General features: G+C 38.4%; 1 protein-coding gene across 3 annotated transcripts in view; it reads right to left on the reverse strand.

The window, feature by feature from the left end:
• Positions 1–1,330: 1,330 nt before the first annotated feature.
• Positions 1,331–24,670, reverse strand: part of sar1b (secretion associated, Ras related GTPase 1B) — a 31,471-nt gene continuing 8,131 nt past the window's right edge. For 2 of the 3 annotated variants that reach the window (XM_063053284.1, XM_063053285.1), the window contains exons 2-7: positions 14,168–14,255; positions 9,754–9,873; positions 8,028–8,093; positions 7,834–7,937; positions 5,744–5,875; positions 1,331–4,282 (exon numbers count right to left, since the gene is read on the reverse strand). In XM_063053284.1, the coding sequence (XP_062909354.1) occupies positions 4,166–4,282; positions 5,744–5,875; positions 7,834–7,937; positions 8,028–8,093; positions 9,754–9,873; positions 14,168–14,237 (609 nt within the window). In that variant the 5' untranslated portion in view covers positions 14,238–14,255 and the 3' untranslated portion in view covers positions 1,331–4,165. The remainder of the gene's footprint in view (positions 4,283–5,743; positions 5,876–7,833; positions 7,938–8,027; positions 8,094–9,753; positions 9,874–14,167; positions 14,256–24,670) is intronic. The other variant, XM_063053283.1, reaches the window with a different exon arrangement.

The following is a 24,670-nucleotide window of genomic DNA, read 5'->3' on the forward strand; positions in this document are numbered from 1 at the left end:
GGCATGGATAGAGCATTGGCTGATTAGCAAGAGGCAAATAGTAGGAATAAAAGGAGCCTTGTTTGATTGGCTGCTGCTGACGAGTGGTATTCTGCAGAGATCAATGTTGGGACCGCTTTTTAATGCTGTATGATCTAATTGATGGTTTTGTAGCCAAGTTTGTAGACGATACAAAGATATATACACCAGCTGGTAGGGTTGAGGAAGCAGGGAGTCTGCAGAAGATTAGGAGAATGGACAAGTGGCAGATGGAATACAGTGCCAGGAAGTGTATGGCCATACACTTTGGGAGAAGGAATAAAAGCGCAGATTACTTCTGAAACTATTTTTTAATCCTTATGTAGGATTCTTTAAAGGTTAACTTGCAGATTGAGTTGGTGGTGAGGAAGGCAAATGCAACATTAGCACTCAGTTTGAGAGTACTAGAATATTAAAACAATGATGTAATGCTGAAGCTTTTTAAGGCACTTGTGAGGCATCACTTGGAGTATTGTGACCAATCTGGGGCCCCTTATCTAAGAAAGGATATGTTGACATTGGAGACAGTTCAAAGGAGGTTCTCGAAAATGATTCCTGGAATTAAAGGCTTATCATATGAGGAGTACATGATGGCTCTGGGCCTGTACACCGGAATGTAGAAGAATGGGGGGGGGGGTGGATCTTTTTTAAACCCACTGAATGCTGAAAGGCCTAGACAGAGTGGGTATTTCCTATAGTGAGGGAACCTAGGACCAGAGGGCATAACTTGAGAGTAGTGTTATGTTCATTTAGAACAGAGACAAGGAGTTATTTCTTTAGCCAGAGTGGGAATCTGTCGAATTCATTGCCACAGGCAGTTGTGGAGACCAGGTCATGGGGAGTACTTAAGTCAGAGGTTGATAGATTCATGCTAAGTCAGGTAATGAAAGATTATGGGGAAAAGGCAAGAGAATGGGGTTGAAAAGGAAATTGATCAGCCACAATCAAATGGTAGAGTGGACTCAATGGGCGAATGGCCTATTTCTGTTCGTATGTCTAATGGTCTTAAAAACACATAAAGACAATGAAAGGGAACATATTTCACATTAATAATTAAGGTGAATGTCTAAAAACTTCATACCCAGAATAACATATCCATGCCTTGAATAAAATCTTAGAACGCCATCATGAGCTTGACTTATTCCGTCACGTTACTCCACTTTCATCTTCATACAAATGCCCAGCACACCAAGAGATACTGTGTATAGACGATATAAGTGATTGTACATTTACACCATGGTGCATAGTTAATCCATTATACGCATCACAAGACATGGCATACATATTTGCATCTCTTTTATTGTTCATTATTGTACTAAAACTCAAATGTCAAGCACACTGTTTTTGTAAGTGCTACTAACATTCAAAGACACCTTTAAATACCCCATTCCTTCAGGCAGTTCACAGTGTGACTTCTGTTAGCTTTATATATGGCCCAATATTAATTTGCTCTTTCTTTTAAAAAAAAGATACCAAAGGTCTGCTTTGAGCATACTGACCAAGCCCCCGTGATATTATTGTGACCTTACTGCAAATTACAGCTGCTTCCCCTCTCTGGCATGCCATATCAGGAAAAAGGGCTAGAGGAAAGTCTCTTTCTTCTTTTTTTTTTAAAAAGGAGACTTGGAGTAAGAGCAGCTCCAAGCCACATACCAAAAACACTCTCCTCTACAGACCCTCAACTTTAAGGCAGAGACCCAGACACCTTGCACACCCCGTAGAGGATGAACACAGCTGCAATGATTGTTTTTATTACAGTTTTTAAGGTTGATCATCCATTTTGAAGCCAAGAATACAATCGTTCTTCCATTTACATTTCCTCCCATACTTTAATATTCTTTCTTTACTACTGTATGATAGCTTATCAAATGTGGTCAAACCACTATTTTTGTATTCTCTTCCTCTAAAAATTACTTTATTCATAATGTAACACCTCATCAACCAGCATCGTTACTTTGATTTATTCCTGTATTCTATATTTTATTTTCTTTATTCCTAGATTTCACTCTTCTACCAAAATCAATTTATCTTCCTAACTAGTTTCAATTCCCCCCCACATCAAACTAAATTGAATTTCATCTTCTGTTTATCTGCACACCAATTTATCTGGTTTACATTTGGACATTGAATTGTTTGTATTCTATTATCTGCATCCTACATCAAGTGCTGACGGATTTTTTTTGAGGAAAAATTGTTTATGGAGCAATTTTTCCATAAAACAAAATATTATGTAAAATATACAGATCGGAGAGATTGATGGAGGAAGATATCCCTTCTCTCCCACCCCTCTACTACTCCTCCTTCAGTGGTGGAGGTTTTTTAACTATCCCGTGTGAAGCAGGACATTACTGGAGACAGTGCATGCTTACTCAACATGTAATTGAGCCGTAAAGACCAAGGAAGTCCAGATGCACTATGGTGCAACCTGAATAGCAATAGCACAGCTACAAAAATGACTTCCATTTTTCTCAATTAAGAGGTGTATTAAAAGCAGTTAAAGTCTCAATTTCTGATTACTATGTGATAATCACCAATGAAAGATGCATGTGTGAAGCCCAACAAGAACAGAATGAAAGTCTGTATCAGAACAATTTTGTAAGAGATACTGTCAAGTCTTGCAGTTTGTAAATATCTACTGTAGGATACAAATACAATCTCATCATAATGTATTCTGTATCAACTGTTATTTTTAAATCGCAAATTTTATTACAAGAAACTGTAGTTTCTTTCCCCATTGCTAATTAACAATACCTGCAAAAGTGTTTCAAGATGTCAACTTTTGACTGAAACCTCCTTAAACAAAAATTGCAAGCTGTATATTTGAGAATGGAGTTTATTATTCTACTCACAAACAATGTGATCCAGAGTGCTTTTAGCAGTTCTCAGATCCACCCACTCCCCTGCTCCAGAAAGTGATTCAATGCTTGTACCTATTGGCAATTCAACTGCTACACAGCCAGGGTTATGTGGTTATTTAGCCACAAAGAGCATTAGAAAGTGCATCGAAACAAGGTTTAATAACACTAGGGATAGATTAAGTTTATTCTGTTTTTTTTTTGCTCACATTACTCTTAAGCACTTCTGTTCTGGCACTGAGGTTTGGTGTCATGCTGAATGACTTTAACGGTGGAACAATGAGATAATGTGTCACCTTTATAAATTAATCTCCAAACCATTATTTAGCACAATGGAGTTAATTCTTTTCTAGCTTCCATTTCTAGTTTTGTCTGTCTTGGCATACAAGAAATTAATAATTAAGAGCAGTTGGCTCTCAAAGAATTCTTCCAAAACTAAATCAAGTTGCTACACAGCCAAAAGATTAACAAAGTATAAATTAGTTGTTTTAATAAATCCTAACATTTCTCAAGGAAAATGCTAGTGGGATTATTTCATGCATGTATAATTTATTGGTGCTTTTCATATTATTCTATGAGGAAGATATAATTTAAAGCTTTAAATAAAAATTAGCTGTGCTTACATTCTGCACAGTTCTCATTAGAATAACAGAAATAGATCTGGAATGAGCATTTGGTTCATCTATTTCTCAAGCAAGGAATATATTGGTTACAGTTTAATTTAATACATGGTGCTCAGGGACACTCCAAAATGTTAAGGCATCATGCAGTAGGTATCACTTAATTGAGGTTTTTCTAAAAATATTTATCTTCTTCAGACACTAAAAGGATAGATGGTTACACGTTCTAAATTTATTGAACCGAACAATTTCAAAAATAGTACATAAAAAATTTTACATGATCATTAAATACCGCTCACGTGTAGGTTGCTTTCCTGTTAAAAAGTGCATTCAAGAGACTATTTTTGTGTAAGTACACACTCTTTCCAAAACTGTACAGAAAGATGGTTTGGTTAATGTAATAAATCAAATAAGGAAACAAGTATATTATCTACTGAAATTAGAGCGTTACCATATTGTAACTTCAAACATACAAATTGTTTAAGAACATTTCTTGGAGGCTTCGTACATACAGATGATTTTTTTTTAAGCACAGCCAATGTAATTGTTATCCTTCTAGAAAAACATCAAACTTTTATAACCAAACATATACCCAGAAAATGTCTATTAGGTTCAAGTTGTTGTATGGTGGTAGATGAGTCTTCGGTCTTTGACTCTTCTCAAAAATCAGCTTCAGTCTATGTACTGGGCTAGCCAACGGAAACCTTCTCCATAACCTTGCCTCTTTAGGACACTGCACATGAAGACTTCTAGTGGTCGTGCATTAAGCTCCTTCATGGAGATATTTCCCTGTAGGACCAGATACGCACAGGAGAGAAAAACATCTTTGATTAATTTTGAAAACATTCACATCTTGTTGCTATGGCAAAGCAATAAATTTCATGACATGTGCTGGTAATATTAAACCTGATTCTGATTCTAATTTCCACTAATGCAGACCTAGTTGCTTTGACGACAAAACGGCGAAACAAAACAAACTCACAAACTCTACATAGTTATTTTGCTTCTTTTATCTGTCCATCCATTGTCTTAAAAAAAACTACGCACTTATGTGTGTATATACACACACAAAGTCCAGTGCGGATGCCACTACACCACTGGTCAGCTAATTTGCATTTACAGCAAAGCACAGCAAAAATGTACCAATACACTTAATTGAATCATTTAGGAGACAAAAGATAATGTCGAGACATGAAATAACACATTAGGATAGATGACAAAATGTTAAGTTTCAAGGGACTTGAAAATGATAAAACTTTCAATAGCTTATGAAAATAATAATTCAGTGAACCCTGGCAGCTATAAGGATGATTCCAAATGGGGGGATGAACAAAATCAAACAAAAAGTCAAAATTGGCACAATGTTCTCAGGCACCTATAGGGCTGCAGAATATAAGAGATAACAAGCATTTAAACAGATGGAAAAAATTGAGGTCAATTGTGTTGCTGGCCAATGAAGGTCAGCAAGAACACTTGGATGGATGAAACGGAATATCAAGAGAGTATCTGGTATAAAAATCCATTAAAAATTTGTCAAAATAACTTCAAAAAGGTAGTAAACAAAATACTGAAAAAAGCTCCAAGAAAACAGACAGCAACAGAGAAAATTTTCTGCTTTTTGGCCATCCAATTAATTGGCCAAATTGTAGCAGTGAGTACAAAAGACATGCTATACAAACCACATACCACATCTGAGAGCCATGTTTTCAATGTTACCCAAGTTATAACAGGAAGCCATTTAGTTTAGAATTGGTAATTACCCATAGAGATTCACTAAAATAAACAACACAGGGTCAAAGCTTTAGTACTAGCAGAATCCTCAAATGAGGTGCATTTAATTGAATTACAGCATACATCTTCAAAAGATTCACTATCATAACATTCTTTTGCAGTATTGGTCATGCCTCTCTAGCCCAAGAGATGTGTTTTTAACCACCTGTATACCATAGTTCAAACTTTCTTTAACCAGCTCCCCTTCTTCACCTGACTTCCACTATTTCCCAATGACAAGATGCTTAAAATCTACTGATCCATAATTTTGTTCAACATACATTTTCATTTTAGCTTTTTTTTAAAAAAAAAATAGCCAAAGAATACTTTTCATTTATTGGTTCAATGCAAATACATTGGAGGTGCAAACACAAGCAGAAAAGACCTACTTTCATGATTGGATTTGAGTGGACTTTGTTCAAAAATTAAGAATAGTATCATTCAAAAATTGATTTACCCATTTGCAAGTTTGATGCTTACCTTTCCCGTTGTCTGTCCGTACAGTCCGAATAACTCTCTGAACTTTTCTTCACTGATTGCCTCAGGTCGGTCAATCTTGTTACCAAGGATGAGAATAGGCACATTTCCAACAGTTTCATCTGTCATTAGTGCCTATAGAGAGCAGGAAGACAATTTATTAACAGGATTGATCCTGCATCACCTACACAGACGTGTGCACACATACATAGTGAGGTGTGCATAAAATCTCATATTTCTCTTAATACAATTATTTACCCTGTTATTTGTAAATTCTACCTCACAATTCATAAATGAAAGGCCGTTAAATTTCTATTAGAAACATACCAATGCTCTAGATTATCCTTTAATAATTTCAGTAAGGGTGGGAATGTTATCTTGTGTCAAATAAGATCATCAGCATGTTGTGCTAATTGTGTTATAAATGTAACACCCCTTATCACTGATTTCTGGTCAAATCTCAAAAAGCTACTCAAACTCCCACACCAAAACCTCTCTGTCTGCTAGATGTGCTAATCAGCATTTAATTCTGCTTTACACTTCATTGTGAGCTAGGGTAAATTTAATTGGAGATGGTTAGCAGTTGGAAGTAATTGGGATCCATCATCCATAACTCAAAAGCCCAATACTTTAAGAGCCTTCTCTACTGCCATCTGTATTATGAAGTTTGGTCTATAAGGTTTACATATTCAACCTAAACTGCTCCTCTATTCCAACCTGTTGCTTATTCCCACTGTACCCATTTTTGATCTTTAAAAAATATTATGCTCAATACATTCTAGTTAAGTCTTCACTGCACTCTTTGACTGATCCTTGGTTTTGCCAGCGGGAGAAAGGCAAAACAGGCAGAAGGGCAGAAGTCACTCGTTTCCCACTTCCAATCAGTGGAAGTGATGGCAGGTAGAAATGGATTTTCTATTAAAAGACCACATATATTGATGTGCTGGGTGAGGATCGGATCATTTCTAGTTAAGGATTAACACTGAATTTAGACATGTTTTATTATGCAACATCACCGATTTCCCCCCTTGAACTCCGCCAATTATAAACTGTGATTTTGCACACCCAGTACTGGATGTCCAGAAACTTTCTCCGATTAAGAACCATAAACTTCCTCTATATATGTATTGGAAATTTGAAGCCCTTTCACATTCTTCCCAGCCTCTGATTTCCTCCCACTTTTTGACAAGATGAACAACTACTACGACTTCGACTCATGTCTAGGGGGCCGGCGTCAGGACAAGATGAAAGTGAACCAGAACAATTAAATTAAGATATAATATCTGATTTCAAGATGTGAATGATCATTTTTATGACTGCATACATCCACAGTAAATATGCCTCAGTTCACCTGCTGCCGAAACCCTAATTGCTACCTTTAACTCTGGACTTGAGGATTCCGACCACTCTTTGTTGATGGCCCTCCTTCAACAAGTGCAAGTCTCTAACTTGCACCACGAGATGCTCACCAGCCTGTAGGATCTGTAAAATGGTGTTCTCTAAGAATGGTGAAATCAGCTGTGGATGCTTTAGGATATAGTAACTCATAATATAATGTTGTGCCTAAAGATCCGAGGCTGTTTCATTGTCAGCCATATACCTGGGATGTAGCCATATGCTTGATGTACATTGGCTCTTGTTCAGAAATCTCAACATTAAAGTTTTCACCATTCCTTTCAACTCTCTCTCCATGCCTCGGCTGATTTCCATTTGTAGTCTCCTACAGCACTCTTGTCCACCATTGGGTACCATGCCTTCAGAACCAGGGCTCAAACTGTAGAAGCTTTTCTTTAAGCTGCTTCCATTCAGTTTACATGAAGGATCTTGACCCAAATGCTGACTGTCCATTTCCCGCCATAGATGCTGCATGACCCACTGGGTTCCTCCAATGCTTTTTATATTTCTCCCCATCCCTAGTTTTTTCTCTTACAACATGATCTCTAAGATACTTGACCAACTACTCTAATATCGTCCTGGCACGCACACAGACCTAATATTTGAAAATGCTCCTGCAATATGCATTGCCTTATTTTACTCTCTTGTTGTTACTGTAACTTTTTATACAGATAGATGTTCTAAACTGATTTGCTTACATCAAGCTCTGCTTTAGATTCTGCCAGACGTTCGAAGTCTGCACAGTCAACCAGGAAGACAATGGCATTGATAGCAGGGAGGTAGTTTTTCCAGACTCTGCGGGCTTTGAAACAATAAGGAAAAAAATTAGAACACTATACAAGTTGCAACAGCTTTTTGGTTTTGTCAATAAGCATTACAAACAGATCTCTACCTTGTGCATGGCCACCCAGATCAAAAGTAGTAAAGGTCATCCCAGCAATTGTCAGCTCTTCCGAGGCTAGGGTAGAAGCAAAGCAGTGATTATTTGTCTGGAAATGTTCCAGAGCAGATTGAAAAGGAACGCAATTACATTTAGCAATAGTGCACATTCTACTTAAAACATGAGTAACAATCTGTACATTGACGTACAAAATAGAAGTAATTATGATTTCACATCACTGAGTATGCCATTTAGTTCTATTTTAAACAGCCATATTCCGTGCAGAAATGATGCAAAAAGATACACTATATTTCTTTTTCTTGATATTTTCTATGTATAAGTTTTATATATAAGCACACATTACAGTGATATGGCATAGGAGACCATTTGGTTTCTAGATCAACAATCTTATTCCCCTCTCTTTCACCACAGCCCAGCAAACTATCCTTTCAGTTGCCTGTTCACTTCTTTTTCAAGATCCTTACCATGCCCTGAATAGTTCAGCATTTCCTAATTATTCTGCGAACCATCTATTCAAAGTTTCAAATCTTTGTCCTTAAAACAGTTGCTAAACCAGTAGTAAAACTATATAATTTTCCTCTTGCAGAGTCTTTTTCTGAACCTTCTTTGGTCAATAGAGAACCATACAACTTCTCTTACCTTTCAAGCTGAAACTCCTCATCCCTGGAATCATTCTTGTGAAACTTTTCTACACCCTTTCTTGGACCATCATGTTCTTTCCTTGGACCAGCACTGGATTTAATACTCCAGCTGCAGCCTAACTAGTGCTTGGTACAGGTCCTTCTATTTATGAGACCCAGGATACCCAGGGTACTTTATTAATCACTCTTTCAACATGCCCTTTCACTTTCAAATAATTATGCATGCGTACAGCTTGATCTTGCAAACCTATTAGAACCGAGTCATTCAATCTGTATGGTCTCTCCTTACTCTTATATTAAAGTGCTTTCAGTTTTCTATATTAAATTTAATCTCCCACGTCTGCAAATTGAGCTAGCCTATTACTATCCTCCTCCTTGTTTAGTATGCTTTTAAGATGAGTCATCTACAAACTTGGAAACATTACCCTGTATACTCATGCCTAAGTCATTAATAGTCAAAAAAAAAATGCACTCCTCATATTGCCCTGGAGGAAACCACTGCTCATCCTGCAGACTGAAAAATAACCACTCACCATTATATATTTTACTTTACGTTAAATTTCTACCCATGCTGCTTGTGACACTTCAATTCTATGTTTTTCAGTTCTGCTAATCATCCTTAATAAAATACATATAATTTCCTTGAATTCTTTCATCAATCATCTCTATTCCTTCATCAAACAATTGGATTACTCAAAATCAAAAAGCCTTTATCATATCTGTAAATGCCATTCCTTTATCATAAGGCATCTCCTGGTATGATTTTACACTCCTTTCTGCTCAAAGGGGTTATGTTTACTATTTTCTCATCCTCTGGCACTAGTCCCTTAAGAATATAGAAAATTCTTCTAAATCTTCACTTCCACTTCCCAAAGAAGCTAGGATCATGCCAACCTGAAATGGTGACATTTCCTTAAGTACAGGCACATTTTTCTAGAATCTATTGCCTCCCCTTTTATTAATGCTGTGGCACATCCCCCATGGGAGAAAGGCACTTAAATGACGTAATAAAAATGAAAGAATTTATTGCAATTATCCTCCGAGTAAAATGAAATCTTGGTGAATAAGCAACTTACTTGGATGTAGCGTTGGCACGTGCTGTGCCAATCTATCATCTTTGAGCATGTGCAACAGTGTAGTCTTCCCAGCATTGTCCAGTCCTAGAAATACTAATTTCCCTGATTTCTTGTAGAGCCCTACAACAAGAAAACAAGACCTCAACATATAAAAATATATGCTGGAAGTCAAAAATGCAGTAACACATCTCTCTTTCACACACTCATTTCAAGTTAATGTAATACAAAATCTTGGATGAATATGGAACTAAGTGACTCAGTTTGACATTACTGAATTACTTGATTATTCGTAAGCATATAAAATGTTATTCTAGAATGTGCCACAACAGATACTTCACACTTTTCACCAAACAGCCTAATGTAAAACAAATATCCAGTGACATATCTGTACATGTTTTACTCGGCCATGTTAGCTTTTTTTTTGTGAATAGTGCTAACCTTACACATCGAGTTTGGAACAGGTGACTAATTTGGAGATCAGGGTTTCTTACTTGCCAAGGATAATAGGTAAACAACAATAAGTGCACTGAACTTGAGGTAGTGTCAAAAAATTTGAATTTACAATATTAGCATACATGACATCAGATAACAAGTTAATTGAGAACATTTTATTTTAAATGTAGAGACTCAAACTCAAAACGTGTTTCTAACAGTTAGTTACATAACAACACAGGATTCCATCAACTTTACCTCCATACATCTGATTGAATATCATTCTTCCTTGTTACAATCCCATTAATTCTGACTGGACTGTTCAGAGGATGTAATTCAGTGAACTGGATTTTATTCCTAGTCCTCCACAGCTGGGGGAGCTTTCCCATGTCACCCTAACTAGAGCAGAAAAACATTTGCTGGAGGAACTCAGTGGGTCAGAGAGCCTCTGTGGAGGGAAATGGACCAATGTTTCAAGTCAAGGCCTTTCACCTGATGTGTCCAGATGAAGGGCCACGACTCGAAACATCAAGCAGTCCAGATCAAGGATTTTGACTCTAATTGTCGACTGCCAATTTCCCTCCATTGGTTATTGACTTGCTGATTGCCTCCAGCAGTTTGTTTTCTTAAAAACCCAAATTTATGTTACAGCTATACAAAACCTTAGTTAGACCCCACTTGGAGTACTGTGTTCAGTTCTGGTCACCTCATTTCAAGAAGGATGTGGACACTATAGAAAGAGTGCAGAGATCTACAAGGATGGTGCCTAGATTGGAGAATATGCCTTATGAGAATAGGTTGAGTGAACTTGGCCGTTGTTCCTTGGAGCGTTGGAGGATGAGAGGTGACCTGATAGAGGTGTATAAGATGATGAGAGGCATTGATCATGTGGATAGTCAGAGGCTTTTTCCCAGGGCTGAAATGGTTAATGCGAGGGGGCTTAGTTTTAAGGTGCTTGGAAGTAGTTACAGGGACAGACAGAGGTAAGTTTTTTTACGAGAGAATGATGGGTGCGTGGAATGCACTGCCAGTGACGATGGTAGCTGTGAATACCATAGGTCTTTTAAGAGACTCTTAGATAGGTACATGGAGCTTAGAAAAATAGAGGGCTATGCAGTAGGGAAATTCTAGGCAGTTTCTAGAATAGCTTATATGGTTGGCACAACATTGTGGGTCAAAGGGCCTGTAATGTGCTGTAGATCTCTATATTCTATGTTCAAATTCTAGCAATGGCAGTCTTGTGTCCAACTACACACGGATTTGTGATGTGGGTGCTATAAGAGGCACAAGCTACGATGAGCCAAACAGTTTTTTCACCTGCTTCTCCATAATAACTGTGTACATCGATTTTCCAAGCAGTGTTTCACCGAAGATTTGTCTCAAGAGTATGTAATCTGCATTTTAAAATTTAAAGCCTAAAATTTTGTTGCTTTCTCTATAAACAGACTTCAAAGAAATTATGAAATGCTTAGCAACACTATTTTAATTTCAAACATATAAGTAAATCTTTCCATGAGCTTTAAAGCTAAGGACATCACCTAACAATGGAGAGCAGAGATAACATTTGGTGCATAAACAGTGTTAAAATAATTATACCTATGTGATATACAATACCGTGCAAATGTCTTAGGCACATGTATATAGCTAGGGTGCCCCAGACTTTTGCACAGTACTATATTTGTCAACGTGGAGCACTGAGGGAGCAGTATGGGACAAGCAGCAGAGAAGGAGTGCCGGGGCAGGCGGTGGCAAGGGTGCAGACTCACCCAGCCCTGAGACACCAGGCAAGGTCATTTCAAACAGTTGGTTTACTGATCATTACAGAATGTCTCTCTGGTGCTTCCTGTTCCTTTCCCCATTTCCCAACCATGATTCCCTTCTCCCTGCCCCCCTTCCCAATCTCAGTCCACAATAGAGACCCATATCAAAATAAAGTTTATCAAACACATGCATCATGAAAATTGTATTTTTTGCAGCAACAGCAGTGCAGTGCAAAATATAAAATTACTACAGTACTGTGCAAAAGCCATGGCCCCCTAGCTATATATATGTGTGCCCAAGACTTTTACACAGTACTGTAGTAGATTCTCCTTTATACTGTACATCTGGAATTCTCATGTAGTATAAAAGAGCTGAACCATAAAGCAATTTTATAACATTTTTTCCGAAAGTATAACTTTGACTTTGGTGCACCAGGTTACTTTATTTATGTTTATACACGAGCACAGTACAGTTGTAGGCTGATTAGCAGCAAAGCCCTCTTGGAAGATTTTACAATGCAATGGTGAGCACAGTCAGTCATTTGATTTACTTGTGCTGTTTTTTACACTACTGTTTAGCCTTAAATAATAGAGTAACAGTGTAGGGCACTGTTATTTAAAGAGGCAAGGCTAAGGAAGTGACATAGTTTGTCAATGTTTTTTTAAGGGGTTTGTATATAGAGTACCTGCGTGTATCGTACAGTAAAGTTTTGAATCAGTTCCCTTACAACTCACTGAACACAACAAGAGCTAGTCCTGGAACAGCTTCATTGTCAGATTGTCATACAGTAGTTCATTAATCCCCCTCAGAGAGAGTGAAATCTGCCATTTTTAACCAGTTTGGTCCGCATACAACTCCAAAGTCTGTGTAATTGCTTAACCGTGTCTTCAGTTCAGAGTACCGTAAGTAGGGATGCACAATAAATGAGGGTATTACCAGTGATGTCCACTCCACAATAAACACCCTACGCTTTATGAATTAATATCTGATACGGCATGACATTGTTCAAAAATTTATACAACTTTCATTTGCCTTCAACTCTTCAAGTACTTTCAAAATGAATCAGGCTTCAAATATTAATCTTCCATGGAACCCTATAAAAAAGTCCTAACAGGGTCATTGCACTAAATAAACACATTGGGGGAAAAAAATCATTTAATAGATCAATTAAATTATCAGCATTATTTGAAAACAAATACAATAAATGCAGTAAGGACAAAAACTGGAAGCTTTTTGTCTGCTAAGAGAAAATATATCAGCTCTCAAAGTTCACTGCAACTCTACCAGGGAAGCAAACACTTCCATATATTACAGAATATGTTTATTAATAAATTGTGACCTGCTAATTATAATAATGTAGTATGATGCTTAATAAATAAGCTGATCATCCATGGTGTTATATTCACCAACAGTATGAGATACTGTTTGCAACTGTTTATAGCAGCTTTTAAAAAAACAAAAAATATTAGGACTCATTAGGAAACAAATCATATTTTCAAATCCTTACATACATAACTAGAATAACAGGATCTTATTTTCTCTAGCTGCATCGGTATAGAAATGAGCAGCTCTTACCTCCATATCCTGTTTTCTTTGTTTCTGGAGTGTGTTGGTAAAGGCACATCAATGCCCAACATTGCATAAGCACACAATATTCTAAATGTTTACTAATCTAGCTGTGATCCTTTCATGGGTAGCAATGGACATTGTGCAAAAATACTCAGCTTTCAGAAATATTTAAAATATTCAATTGACACTGCAAAGACAACAGGGAATATTTCTATCTCCATATTACTATACAGACATTTTTGACTGTCGCAATAAGGTCATTTGGTCTGAGAGTCTAGAGATCCCTGGAACACCAATTATTGATATTTCTACATGTGAATTGGTTGAATGACCAAAGAAAATTATTCCACATTAAGAACATTATAATTGGACAAATCAGATCCAATCGGATATGAAAATGCTGGAAACAATTAACAGATCGTACAGATCCTCTGGAGAGTAAAATGGTGTTAATGTTTCAGCTTGACCTGTTGAGTTTCCTACAATTTTATAGTTTGTGACATACAAAATGACACTTCTAAAGACCAATAGAACAGTGAACTTGGCAATTGTGGGAACATATCCTTTGAAATGGCAGGGAGAACAGAGAAAAACAAAAGGTATAAATGGCCACATGCCAAACGATAACATTTAAAACCGTAGGAAATCTTACCTAGAAACTGAAGCGCACTACAAAAACTATTAGTGAAACCACTATAAATCCATTCGAAAAAGGAGGTCATATCCGGGTCTTACGAAATCTGAAAATCAAAAAGAAATGCAATAGTGTTTTAGAGAGCGTACCGGTATAATACTGAGCATTGCAGCAGGGAATCAAACAATATTCCAGATTTTGAAAAGTGAACTAAAGTATTTAAAATGCTTGTTCTAAAACAGGAAAAAGTATTTTCTTAGAGGTGTTTTGCTTAAATAGATACATGCGTTTTCATCCATGTGTATATGCTAGAATCATTCTTATTTCTAGTTAACTAGAACCATTGACTGTATGTGCTGAATACCCATTTTCTATTGTGTAAACTTTCAACACTTCCTCAATGTTGTCCTGTAGTTATTAAGCTCCAAATCGTAGTTCATTAAAAATACTGGAAAAGGCATATGTCCAATCAAACTGCTCTATTCCAACATACCAGAGTACTGATTGCCTTTTACAGTCGAGTCATTCTTGAAAACCTGAATGTATTCATCGTTAAATTCAATCTCAGAAAGAACAGCTGTCAGTAGATATATTCTAGCTAACAATGAGCGAAACCAAAGGAGATGTACGGTATGAGACTTTGACAGGGCAGCTGAGACGGGGTAATGCACAGTTCCAGACTGTGTGTCAGTTTAGATTGAACCACCATGAAGAATAAATAAAACTTGCCTAGAAATTAATCAGGAACATCAGAAATGGACTTGGGAATGGACAATGTGCTCAAGGACTTTCGGGAAAAAAAAGGAAATTTGAACATGGCAGTGGTTTTCAGAAGAGTTAGGACAGGCTTTTTAAAGATGCTAATGCAAAATCTGGAACAGGTCAGTACCAAAGGAGAGAGAACCACTCAGTCTGTAATGAACTCTCTCCATTAACCCAGCCACATGAAGCATGGGTTCATGAGGGAGAGGCTATTATAGCTAGGATAACTTCAAAGAGAATATTAAGGTACAGCAAGTCCAGGGGGGCAGAATCAGAAAAGAATCTGGAGAAGCATCAGAAACTGTGTCTACTCGGTTTAGTACTCCCATTAGATTAGATTCAACTTTATTGTCATTGTGCCGAGGACAGATATAAAGCCAATGAAATGCAGTTAGCATCTGACCAGAAATGCAAAGAATAGTGTTATTCAGGGACCAGGTGAGATCGTCGGAAATATGGACACCAAGGAATTTGAAACTTGATAACACGCTTCACTGCAGCTCTGTTGATGTAGATTATAACCCAAGTTTAGTTTTCAGTCCTCATCTGGAATCCTGATAACTATTTTGACACATGAATGCTTGAATCACATTGTCCTAATCCCAATCAATAAAAGTAACGGGACTGATTCTCCCACCTTGGTACTGAGGGAGTGCTGCACTGTGGGAGAGGCAGAACTATTGATCCGAATCACCAGTCACATATTCTTTTCCCTTACTCTTAATGCAGTGTCGATTCCTGAATATGGTTGGTTTGGTCCAATTATGACAACTGGTTATTTTTTATTGTTTTTCCAAAATGTCACTGCCTTTTTCTAGTCTCATAATGGGAGTTTGGTGTTGTGCTGCCATTCTAGCTCAGGTAACAACGATAGGTAGATAAATGTGAACTTCTAATGTGCATTGCTTTGCATCCTTTAGCAATGTAAAAGTAGATTTGCTGACATTGTTATGTGACCACGGTTTCGTTTACTGTGGGTGTCACTTTAAAACGTCAGGATGACGTGGGACTATGATGTCAGAATAACAAGCTGCAACAGATCCCTGGGATTTTCAGAGAAGGAGAGAGAGGGTGAGAGTGGAAGTTTTGGACTGCAAGCTGCTGGCAGGGACTTGTGACAACGGGTAAAGTCTGATACCTTCCCATGCCCAAAGGATTGGGTTGATCAACGGCACACAATGCACATTGGATGTGTGACTGTCACTTCGTATGATCCATAGGTGGATCTTGCTGGAGTATCCTGTGGCGGCCACTTTTGTTAACCCTTACATGGTTTTGGGTATGTTATGTGGTAACCACCTGTGCTTGTCACGTGACTGTCACCTTGTGATACAGGTGTCCCCCACTATCAGAAGGTACAGTGCTCCTATGAAACCATTTGTAAGCCAAAATGGCATAAAGCGAAGAAGCAATTACCATTAATTTATACTGGAAAAATTTTTGAGTGTTCCCAGACCCAAAAAATAACCTACCAGATCATACCAAATAGCACATAAAACCTAAAATAACACTAACATATGGTAAAAGTAGGAATTATATGATAAATACATAGCTATATAAAGTAGAAATAATGTATGTACAGTAGTGGTCGCCAACCTTTTTAAGCCCAAGATCCCCTACCTTGGCCTTAGTGAAAGGCAAGATCTACCTACTAAATGGTTTAGAGAAAAAACAGCTCAGATTGTGCTTCCAACTTGAGGCCTTTTATTTGGGCTAATTGCATTTGAATTACATAAAATGCTTTTGTCAAACTTTCAAATTAATTAAACCAAGAAAACACTGTAGCTAGCATATCAAACAGGCCAAAGCTGGCTTTCTTTAAGAGTATTACAATACTTCATACCTTCTGTAGTAACTTCTTCTTTGAAAAAGGACCACTCCACAACTTCATGTCCAAAGGAACAACTTTATCTGGGATGGCAAAACCAATACGGCAGAGGGGCTTATACAAACATGCGCAGAAAAGACCGGAAGTAAAACCCCGCAACCCCGGAAACAACCTCTGTTTACAAACAGCTTTCCATAGCGGGAGTATTGCTATAATACCATTATCCTAATTGGTATTCTTATCCTTATAATGCTCACATTACAACACTTCTCCCCCTTTAAATTCCAACATTCCCCAAATGTAAAAGAACTGGGAAACAAAAAACAGTGGTGTCATTAGCTTGTGTACCCCTGAAACTTATACTAGTGTCTCAGTAACAGTTTACCAATACAAAACACTTGAAAAATGTGGCATATTCAACATTCTGTCTAACAAAGGAAACTGTCCATTCGAATATTCAGTCTGTCAGGAGGTCTGTGAGGGCACTGTGCTGCAATGGTTTGTTGACTTGCTGCCTGAGATAAAGAAACAAGGAGCACGAGGAACTGTCAGATGATGCATGGCTACTGGATTTAGGGTTTCTGACAGACCTAACGGCTAAATTAAACGCACTTAACAACGAGCTCATGGGAAAAGACCGACATCTGCCCTACATAATAAGTGCAGTAAATGTGTTTAAGGCCAAGCTCGGTGTTTGAATTTCAAATTTAAAGAACGGGAGGCTGACACACTTTCCCAACTTGGAGAAACTGATATAGGCCATCAAGGAAAAAAAATGCTTTTCGCCCTGAGCAGTACTGTGCTTACCTAGACAAGCTGGCAATAGAGTTTGATCGGCGTTTTATGGAGTTAAACGTCATGAAAGATATTGCTGCATTTATTTCAAACCCATTTCTGCCGATTGATATAGAACAGATAGCAGCTAAATTCCAGCCAGTATTTGGTGTGCCAACTGATATTGAAATGGAAATAATTGATTTGCAAATTGATATCGAGCTTAAAGCAAGATCAAGGAACGGTGACTTTTGGGGGCTTGTCAGCAGGGAGAAGTTTCCTCATGTCACCACATGTGCACTAAAAGTCAGTGCCTACTTCGGGTCAACTTATCTGTGTGAAATTGGATTTTCACAGATGAAAATTATTAAATCTAAATACAGGACTTGTCTTACTGACAGTCTCAGACTGGCTGTCTGTAGTTATGAGCCAAATTTCAGGGAACTAGCAGAAAGTATTCAGCCCCAGTCATCACATTGAGTGCAACAGTCAATTTTTATTCATTTACTTTTCGTGTTAAAATAAAATTAAATAATGAAACTTAGAATTAAAGGTGTTGTAATGTGAGCATTATAAAGATAAGTTAATACCAATTAGGATAATCATAATATAGCAATACTCCCGCTACGGAAAGCTGTTCGTAAACAGAGGTTGTTTCTGGGACTGCGGGATTTTACTTCCAGTCTTTTCTGCGCATGTGTGTATAAGCTCTTCCGCTGCATTGGTTTTGCCATCCCACATAAAGTTGGTCCTTTGGACATGAAGTTGTCGAGTGGTCCTTTTTCAAAGTAGAAGTTACTGCATATGACTCACATGTGCGCTCCAGGGGTAAAATCTGATTTGCATCAAAAGGTTTGTCAGGCATAATGTATTTGTGTATTTATTTTTCATTTTTTTCCCCGGGATCTACTGGGAAAGTCTCAAAGATCGACTGGTTGGTGACCACTAATGTACAGTGTAGTTTCACTTATCAGAATCGGAAAGATTGAGCCAAAACAGATTTGTAGAAAAAAATCAGCACGTACACGCATGCACATACACTTGCTCGTGCAAGGCTTCACAGTCATGGTAGTCTTTCTCGGGGTAAACACAAGTTTAAAGCGGGTGTCTTTTTTTGTAAAAGCGAAAATCCTCTTTCGGTTAGCAAAAACAGGTACTAATATAAGTTTTTCGTAAAAGCGAAATTGCGTAAAAGTGGATGTTCAGAAAGCGGGGGACACCTGTATTTCTATGTGGATTTCGAGACAACTCAACGGATAAGATCTTTGGCGACTGTTACTTCGTTTCCCCAGCATGGAACCTGTGAAATTCTTCGTGATCTCTACCTTTTAACGTGGATTTACCACTCCCTCCCCTCACTTATTCTGTGGATTACTGGACCTTTCTAGTTTGCCATCTTAAGACTTTAAGAACTGTTCCTGAGCTTGACAGTTTGGGAGCCACACACACATAACACTGTTAACTTACTTCGTTTAATTGTCTATATTTTTGCATAGATACTTATAGATAAATATAGTGGTTTTAACATTAAAACCTGACTCAATTTGTGATCTATTGCTGCTGGTACGTAACAACATACACTCTTGAAACTCTGTTCTGAGAACAGTGACAGAAGATGATGAAAGAAAGCTCTTAAAGCCTCTTCAAAGAAGTCCAATATCCTGAATGAATCCCGTGTCTACTCAAAGTGGAGGAGGATGGCACTGAGAAAGTTGAGCCATGTGTTGGGTGCAGAGAGACACTCAGCATTACTGTTTGGAAGGAGTACCGCAACTCAAACTACCTGCCATGATTGTGAAGAACCTCCTGCCCTATCTGTAGAAGGCGTTTTTTTCACATTTTGCATCAGTCACCTCAGAATGCAGAGAACTGGAACGGAAGCAAGCCATCTCAATCCCAAACAGCCACCTAATAAAAATCTGTGTGCCCAAATGTACATGAAGGTTATGAATTAAAATTACATTTAACGCCCAAGTGCTAGTCTCTAGTGCCCATCCCATTTGAGATTTGATACCACCAGACTGTTAATTCACAATTAGACCATTGCGAACACAGCAATGATGTGACAAAATGCTTTGGCTTATAAAAACTTCTACCGAGTATCTCAATAAGCAAGATCACAATTGATCGCCAAGGGAGGAGGTGCCCCCAAGCTGTGTAAAACAGGTTAACGTCTCCTCCCCGATACTAGTTTGTGATCCTTCAGAAGGGGTGTGGAGATGTTGGACAAATATAGCACTGGATCCAGTTGCGAAGGCTGCCATAAACTCAGCCAGAGTGACAGAACATTGGAATGTTTGCACAGCATCAGCTTCTGCACACAATTGTAATAGAATGTGAAAAATGTTCATGTAGATAAAGATGTGTGGGAAGCTCAGATTCAGATTTATTTATCTGTATATTGAAACATACAGTGAAATGTATCGTTCGCCTAAGCAACCAACACACCCAAGGATGCGCTGGGGGCAGCCCGCACGTATCGCCACACATTCTGGCGCAAGCACAGAATGCCCACAATGCTCGGCAGAACAACATAGAACACAACAAGCGACAAAGCGATATTAGCAAAACAAGCCCCGTTCTACCCTCCCAATGCACATCCAGTCCTCTAGCTCCAGGAGTCTGCCTCCAGTGGTCTCGAGGATTCACAGACAAACAACACTTATGGATTAGCCCCCACATAAATTAATATCTAATTAACTTTAAACATTAACAAATACTGTACAACTGCAAATTTGTAGGTACTTTCAAACTTTTGAAGAAAGCTACACAACAATATTTTTATTCCATCATCATTCAGCTGGTCAGAATTGATAACAAGTAAAGCTGGTAACTTTTCTATTATGATAAGCTCCTGCACAAATTAAATCCTGCATTACATTAGTAACTCAACTGATTTTATATTTATATCTGGCATTCTTGATATAATTAAGCAAACAGCACATGTTGTGAGACTTCTAAATAAACAGAATTTCTGGAAGGGTGCCAAACTCTGATACAGTGACAGCCATCAATATAATTAACACGCTCACCTTCTGCTAATAAATGTGTAGTAGTGCTATCTTGAGTCAGGTAAAATGTAAAGATCTCAATCTTCTGGATCATTACATATGCCAGCCATAATCATGGGCAAAGCACATAACCAATCTTAATCACAGCTGCTATTTAAAGTGGTTCTAGCTTTTGATCAAGCACATCTTATCAAGTAGTACAAGATCTGAAATGCCATCTATGTAGCCTCGACTACAACAACCAGTCGATCTATAAAACACTGATGTTCCCTCTTTGGCCTTACAGGAATGATACCAGATAATATCTCACACATTGGAAACCAACTTTCACATCTTCAGGTTTTGAATAAGACAACTAATTCATAGAAAACTGAAGAACAGAGAACAGACAATAATGAATGGCAGTAGGCAACTCAGTTATACAATTCCAGAATGGAAGTTGGATATGCATAATCAATTTTCATTTAAAGAGCTCATTAGTTGATCTGATTTTCAGAAGCCCACTCAACTTCCAGGCTCAATGGGATCAAATTTACTACTGCATTAAATTGCATAGATATCTATTACAGTACACAAAATAACTACGAAAGACCAAAGACCAACACAGAAATTATAGGTGACTGTTTGCTTGTGATGAAAATTCATAATAAAGACAAACTGAGGATGTACTTTTCAAGCAACACACATCAAAGTTGCTGGTGAACGCAGCAGGCCAGGCAGCATCTATAGGAAGAGGCGCAGTCGACGTTTCAGGCCGAGACCCTTCGTCAGGACTTTTCAATTCAGCTTTAAATTTCAGCACAGGCCAACCTAAACTTATTCCTCACACACCAAAAATAAACATCATTGGGAGTGTGATCAAAAATACACAAAATGAAGTATTCTTGAAAAAATAGAACAAAAGTAGCTCTTTCAAATTTGATCTGACCCTGCGCATAGAAATCGGCCACCATACACTACAGCTCCCCCCATCCCCCGCTTTTTGTTTGCTGAGTCAATGATGGCTGCCAGTGGATTTTCATGTAATTTCTGCTATTTCAGCAAAATAATTGCTCTTCTAAGGACAGAATAAAAGAGGTCACAACCCCATAGCGATTTGCCAAAATACATTACTTTAACTAATATTCAATAAAATTAACTTGCTATTTCATCACAATGAATGATGTAACAAAGCATTGAAACTTTAACTTTAAGCATTGGAGGAGGGAGGAGAAGATGGCGGCGCGACGTAGCGCGCGCAGCCGTTCCGAATGAATATCGTATGCGTAACTAGGGGGCCGTGCACAATCCGGATTTGACGGAGACAGCCATGAGAAGCACGGAGGAACACCTGGAGTAACTTCCGAAATGCCCGCCTCGCTGCCGCTGCTACTGTGTGATCCAGAATCTCCAGGGACGAAGGCTCCAAGCCCCTCGGCTTTGCCTATTGCTGGGGCCGGGGTCGAACCGCTTGGCAGAGATGGTGCTCAGTGCTCGGTGTCGGAGAGCTGGTCGGAGGCTCAGAGTTTTCGGACGGACTCGGAGTCAGACCGTGGTCGGATGCTTCCAGGATGCTGCATCGGCAAGTTGGCGGCACTGGAGGTTCACCGTCTGCGTGAGATGATGGGACTTTCAAGAGACTTTGAGACTTTTACTGTGCCATGGTCTGTTCTTATCAAATTACAGTATTGCTTGCACTGTTGTAACTATATGTTATAATTATGTGGTTTTCGTTAGTTTTTAAGTTTGTTTGTCATGTGTTTCCGTGGTATCATTCTGGAAAAACATTGCATCATTTCTTAATGCATGCATTACTAAATGACAATAAAAGAGGACTGCATGTCCTCATAATCATAACTTCAACTACAATTCCAGCAAACAATCTGGACCCAAATACATGCCAGTCGAGTACATGAATGCTCCCTTTTTCAGTTCCCACTCAGAAGCACCTTGACTTTACTTGGCACAAGAGTGGTCAAGGTAAGAATTCACCCAGTTGGGAGGAACACGCAAAATGTCACATCTTCAAAGGTCTATAAAAGGGCGAAGGCAAATCCACCAATGTTGTGCTTGAAGTTAGAAAACTGTACAAACTTGATTTGTGTCTCCTTCCTCTGTAAATTTTCTCACCTGTTTAAGGATGGTTACACAGGCACAACGTCAGTCTCTCACCAAATTGCTACTATTCAAGAGTGAGCTATTTCTTCAAGTTGACCAATCAAAAAATAATCCCATTTTACTAACTTTACCATAAAAACAAGCAACTTCAGAGTTATCCTTTGTAAATCTCCTTGACCAATTTCTGAATCTATGGGTACTTCCCTCCTCAAAACTAATATGCATGCACTGTGAACTCAGGTATAAATAAAATGCAACTAAATTGTCTTGGGTAGAAGCACAACTCACATCTTGCCCCATGATTTTTATTTTAATACCTAATTATTACCTTCTCATTATTAATCGCTGGGCTCCAAAATTAGAGTTAACTTTGAGGAACCTGCAACAGTCAGCAATACCTTAATCCAATTCTGCTGCAATGCACAACTTCCTTACCCGAGGAAAAAAACTCCAGTTTTTTTACACTGAAAAGATAAATCACTATAAAGCTGGACCATTGTCACAAGTGGATATGTGAACAGATTCCATTAGAAGGAGGAAAAGAGGCCTCAAAGAATGAGGTGCATAACCTTCTTACAGACACACTCTTGTGGCTTTCCTCATTGAATCCTACACTATAATTTCAATCCTCAACCTCACCAATTCTTCTAATGCTCTCTCATTAAAATCCTCCTTTTAAATCATTCCTTTAGCCACCACTCCCAGAGCTTTTGCCAACACCTCAACATCCATTTTGTACTCCGATGAAACAGCATGGGATGTTTCCTTGCAAAATAAAGTTCAAGTTGATTGTCACCTGACTGTAAATATATAGAGACAGACGAAATAACATTTCTCCAGACAACACATTGATCACACATAGTACATAGAATAGTTTGATTTGGTCAGGTTGAGTCTTTTTGAAACAACAGTAAGGGCTTAACTGGAGTATTGTTATCACTTCTGGTCACCACACTTTTTGAAGGACACAAAGATCACAGAGGGTGTGGAAGAGTTACTTGTTGTTGCAGGGATAAGGGATCTTGGTTGCAAGGTTACACTAGAAAAGACTAGGTAATTTCCCTCAGAGCAAGGTAGACTGAAGGGAGATTTAATAAAATTGTCTTCAATTTATAAGTTTAAACAGTATACACATACGTAAATATATTTCCAAGGGTCCAGATACAGAGATTCAAAGTATTCGGCAAATAAGCCTGGGGAAAATCATGTTTATAAGACCATAAGACATAATAGCAGAATTAGGCCATTTGGCCCATCATCTGCTCCACCATTCTATCATGGCTGACCCTTTTTCCCCCTCGTCAGCCCCACTCCCTGCCTTCTCCACGTAACCTTTGATGCCATGTCCAACCAAAACCCTATCAAACTCTGCATTAAATACATCAAATAACCCGGCCTCCACAGCTCCGTGGTAACAAATTCCACAAATACTCCACCCTCTGGATGAAGACATTTCAACGCATCTCTATTTTAAATGGATCCCTCTCTATCCTGAGGCTGTGCCCTCTTGTTCTAGACCCCCCCCCCCACCACGGGAAACCTCTTTTCCACATCTACTCTGTCTAGGCTATTCAACATTTGAAAGATTTCAATGAGATTCACCCCCATCCTTCTGGATCCCAGCAGGTACAGACCCAGAGCTATCAAACGTTCCTCATATGATAACCCTTTCATTCCCAGAATTATCCTTGTGAACCTTCCCTGAACCCTTTCTAATGCCAGCACACCTTTTCTTAAGATGAGGAGCCCAAAACTGTTGTTCACAACACTCAAGGTGAAGCTTTATCAGTGCCTTATCAAGCCTCAGCATTACATCAATTCAAGACCTAACATTGCATTTGCCTTCCTCACCACCAACTCTACCTGGAAGTTAACCTTTAGTGTGTTCTGCCCAAGGACTCCCAAGTCCCTTTGCATCTCAGAATTTTGGATTTTCTCCCTGTTTAAAAAACAGTCTGCACATTTATTCCTACTATTAGAGTGCATGACTACGTATTTTCCAACATTGTATTTCATTTGTCACTTTATACCCAATGAGTGGTTACAGTG

This window comes from Mobula hypostoma, chromosome 7 (assembly GCF_963921235.1).
Source record: "Mobula hypostoma chromosome 7, sMobHyp1.1, whole genome shotgun sequence".
NCBI classification, from domain to species: domain Eukaryota; kingdom Metazoa; phylum Chordata; class Chondrichthyes; order Myliobatiformes; family Myliobatidae; genus Mobula; species Mobula hypostoma.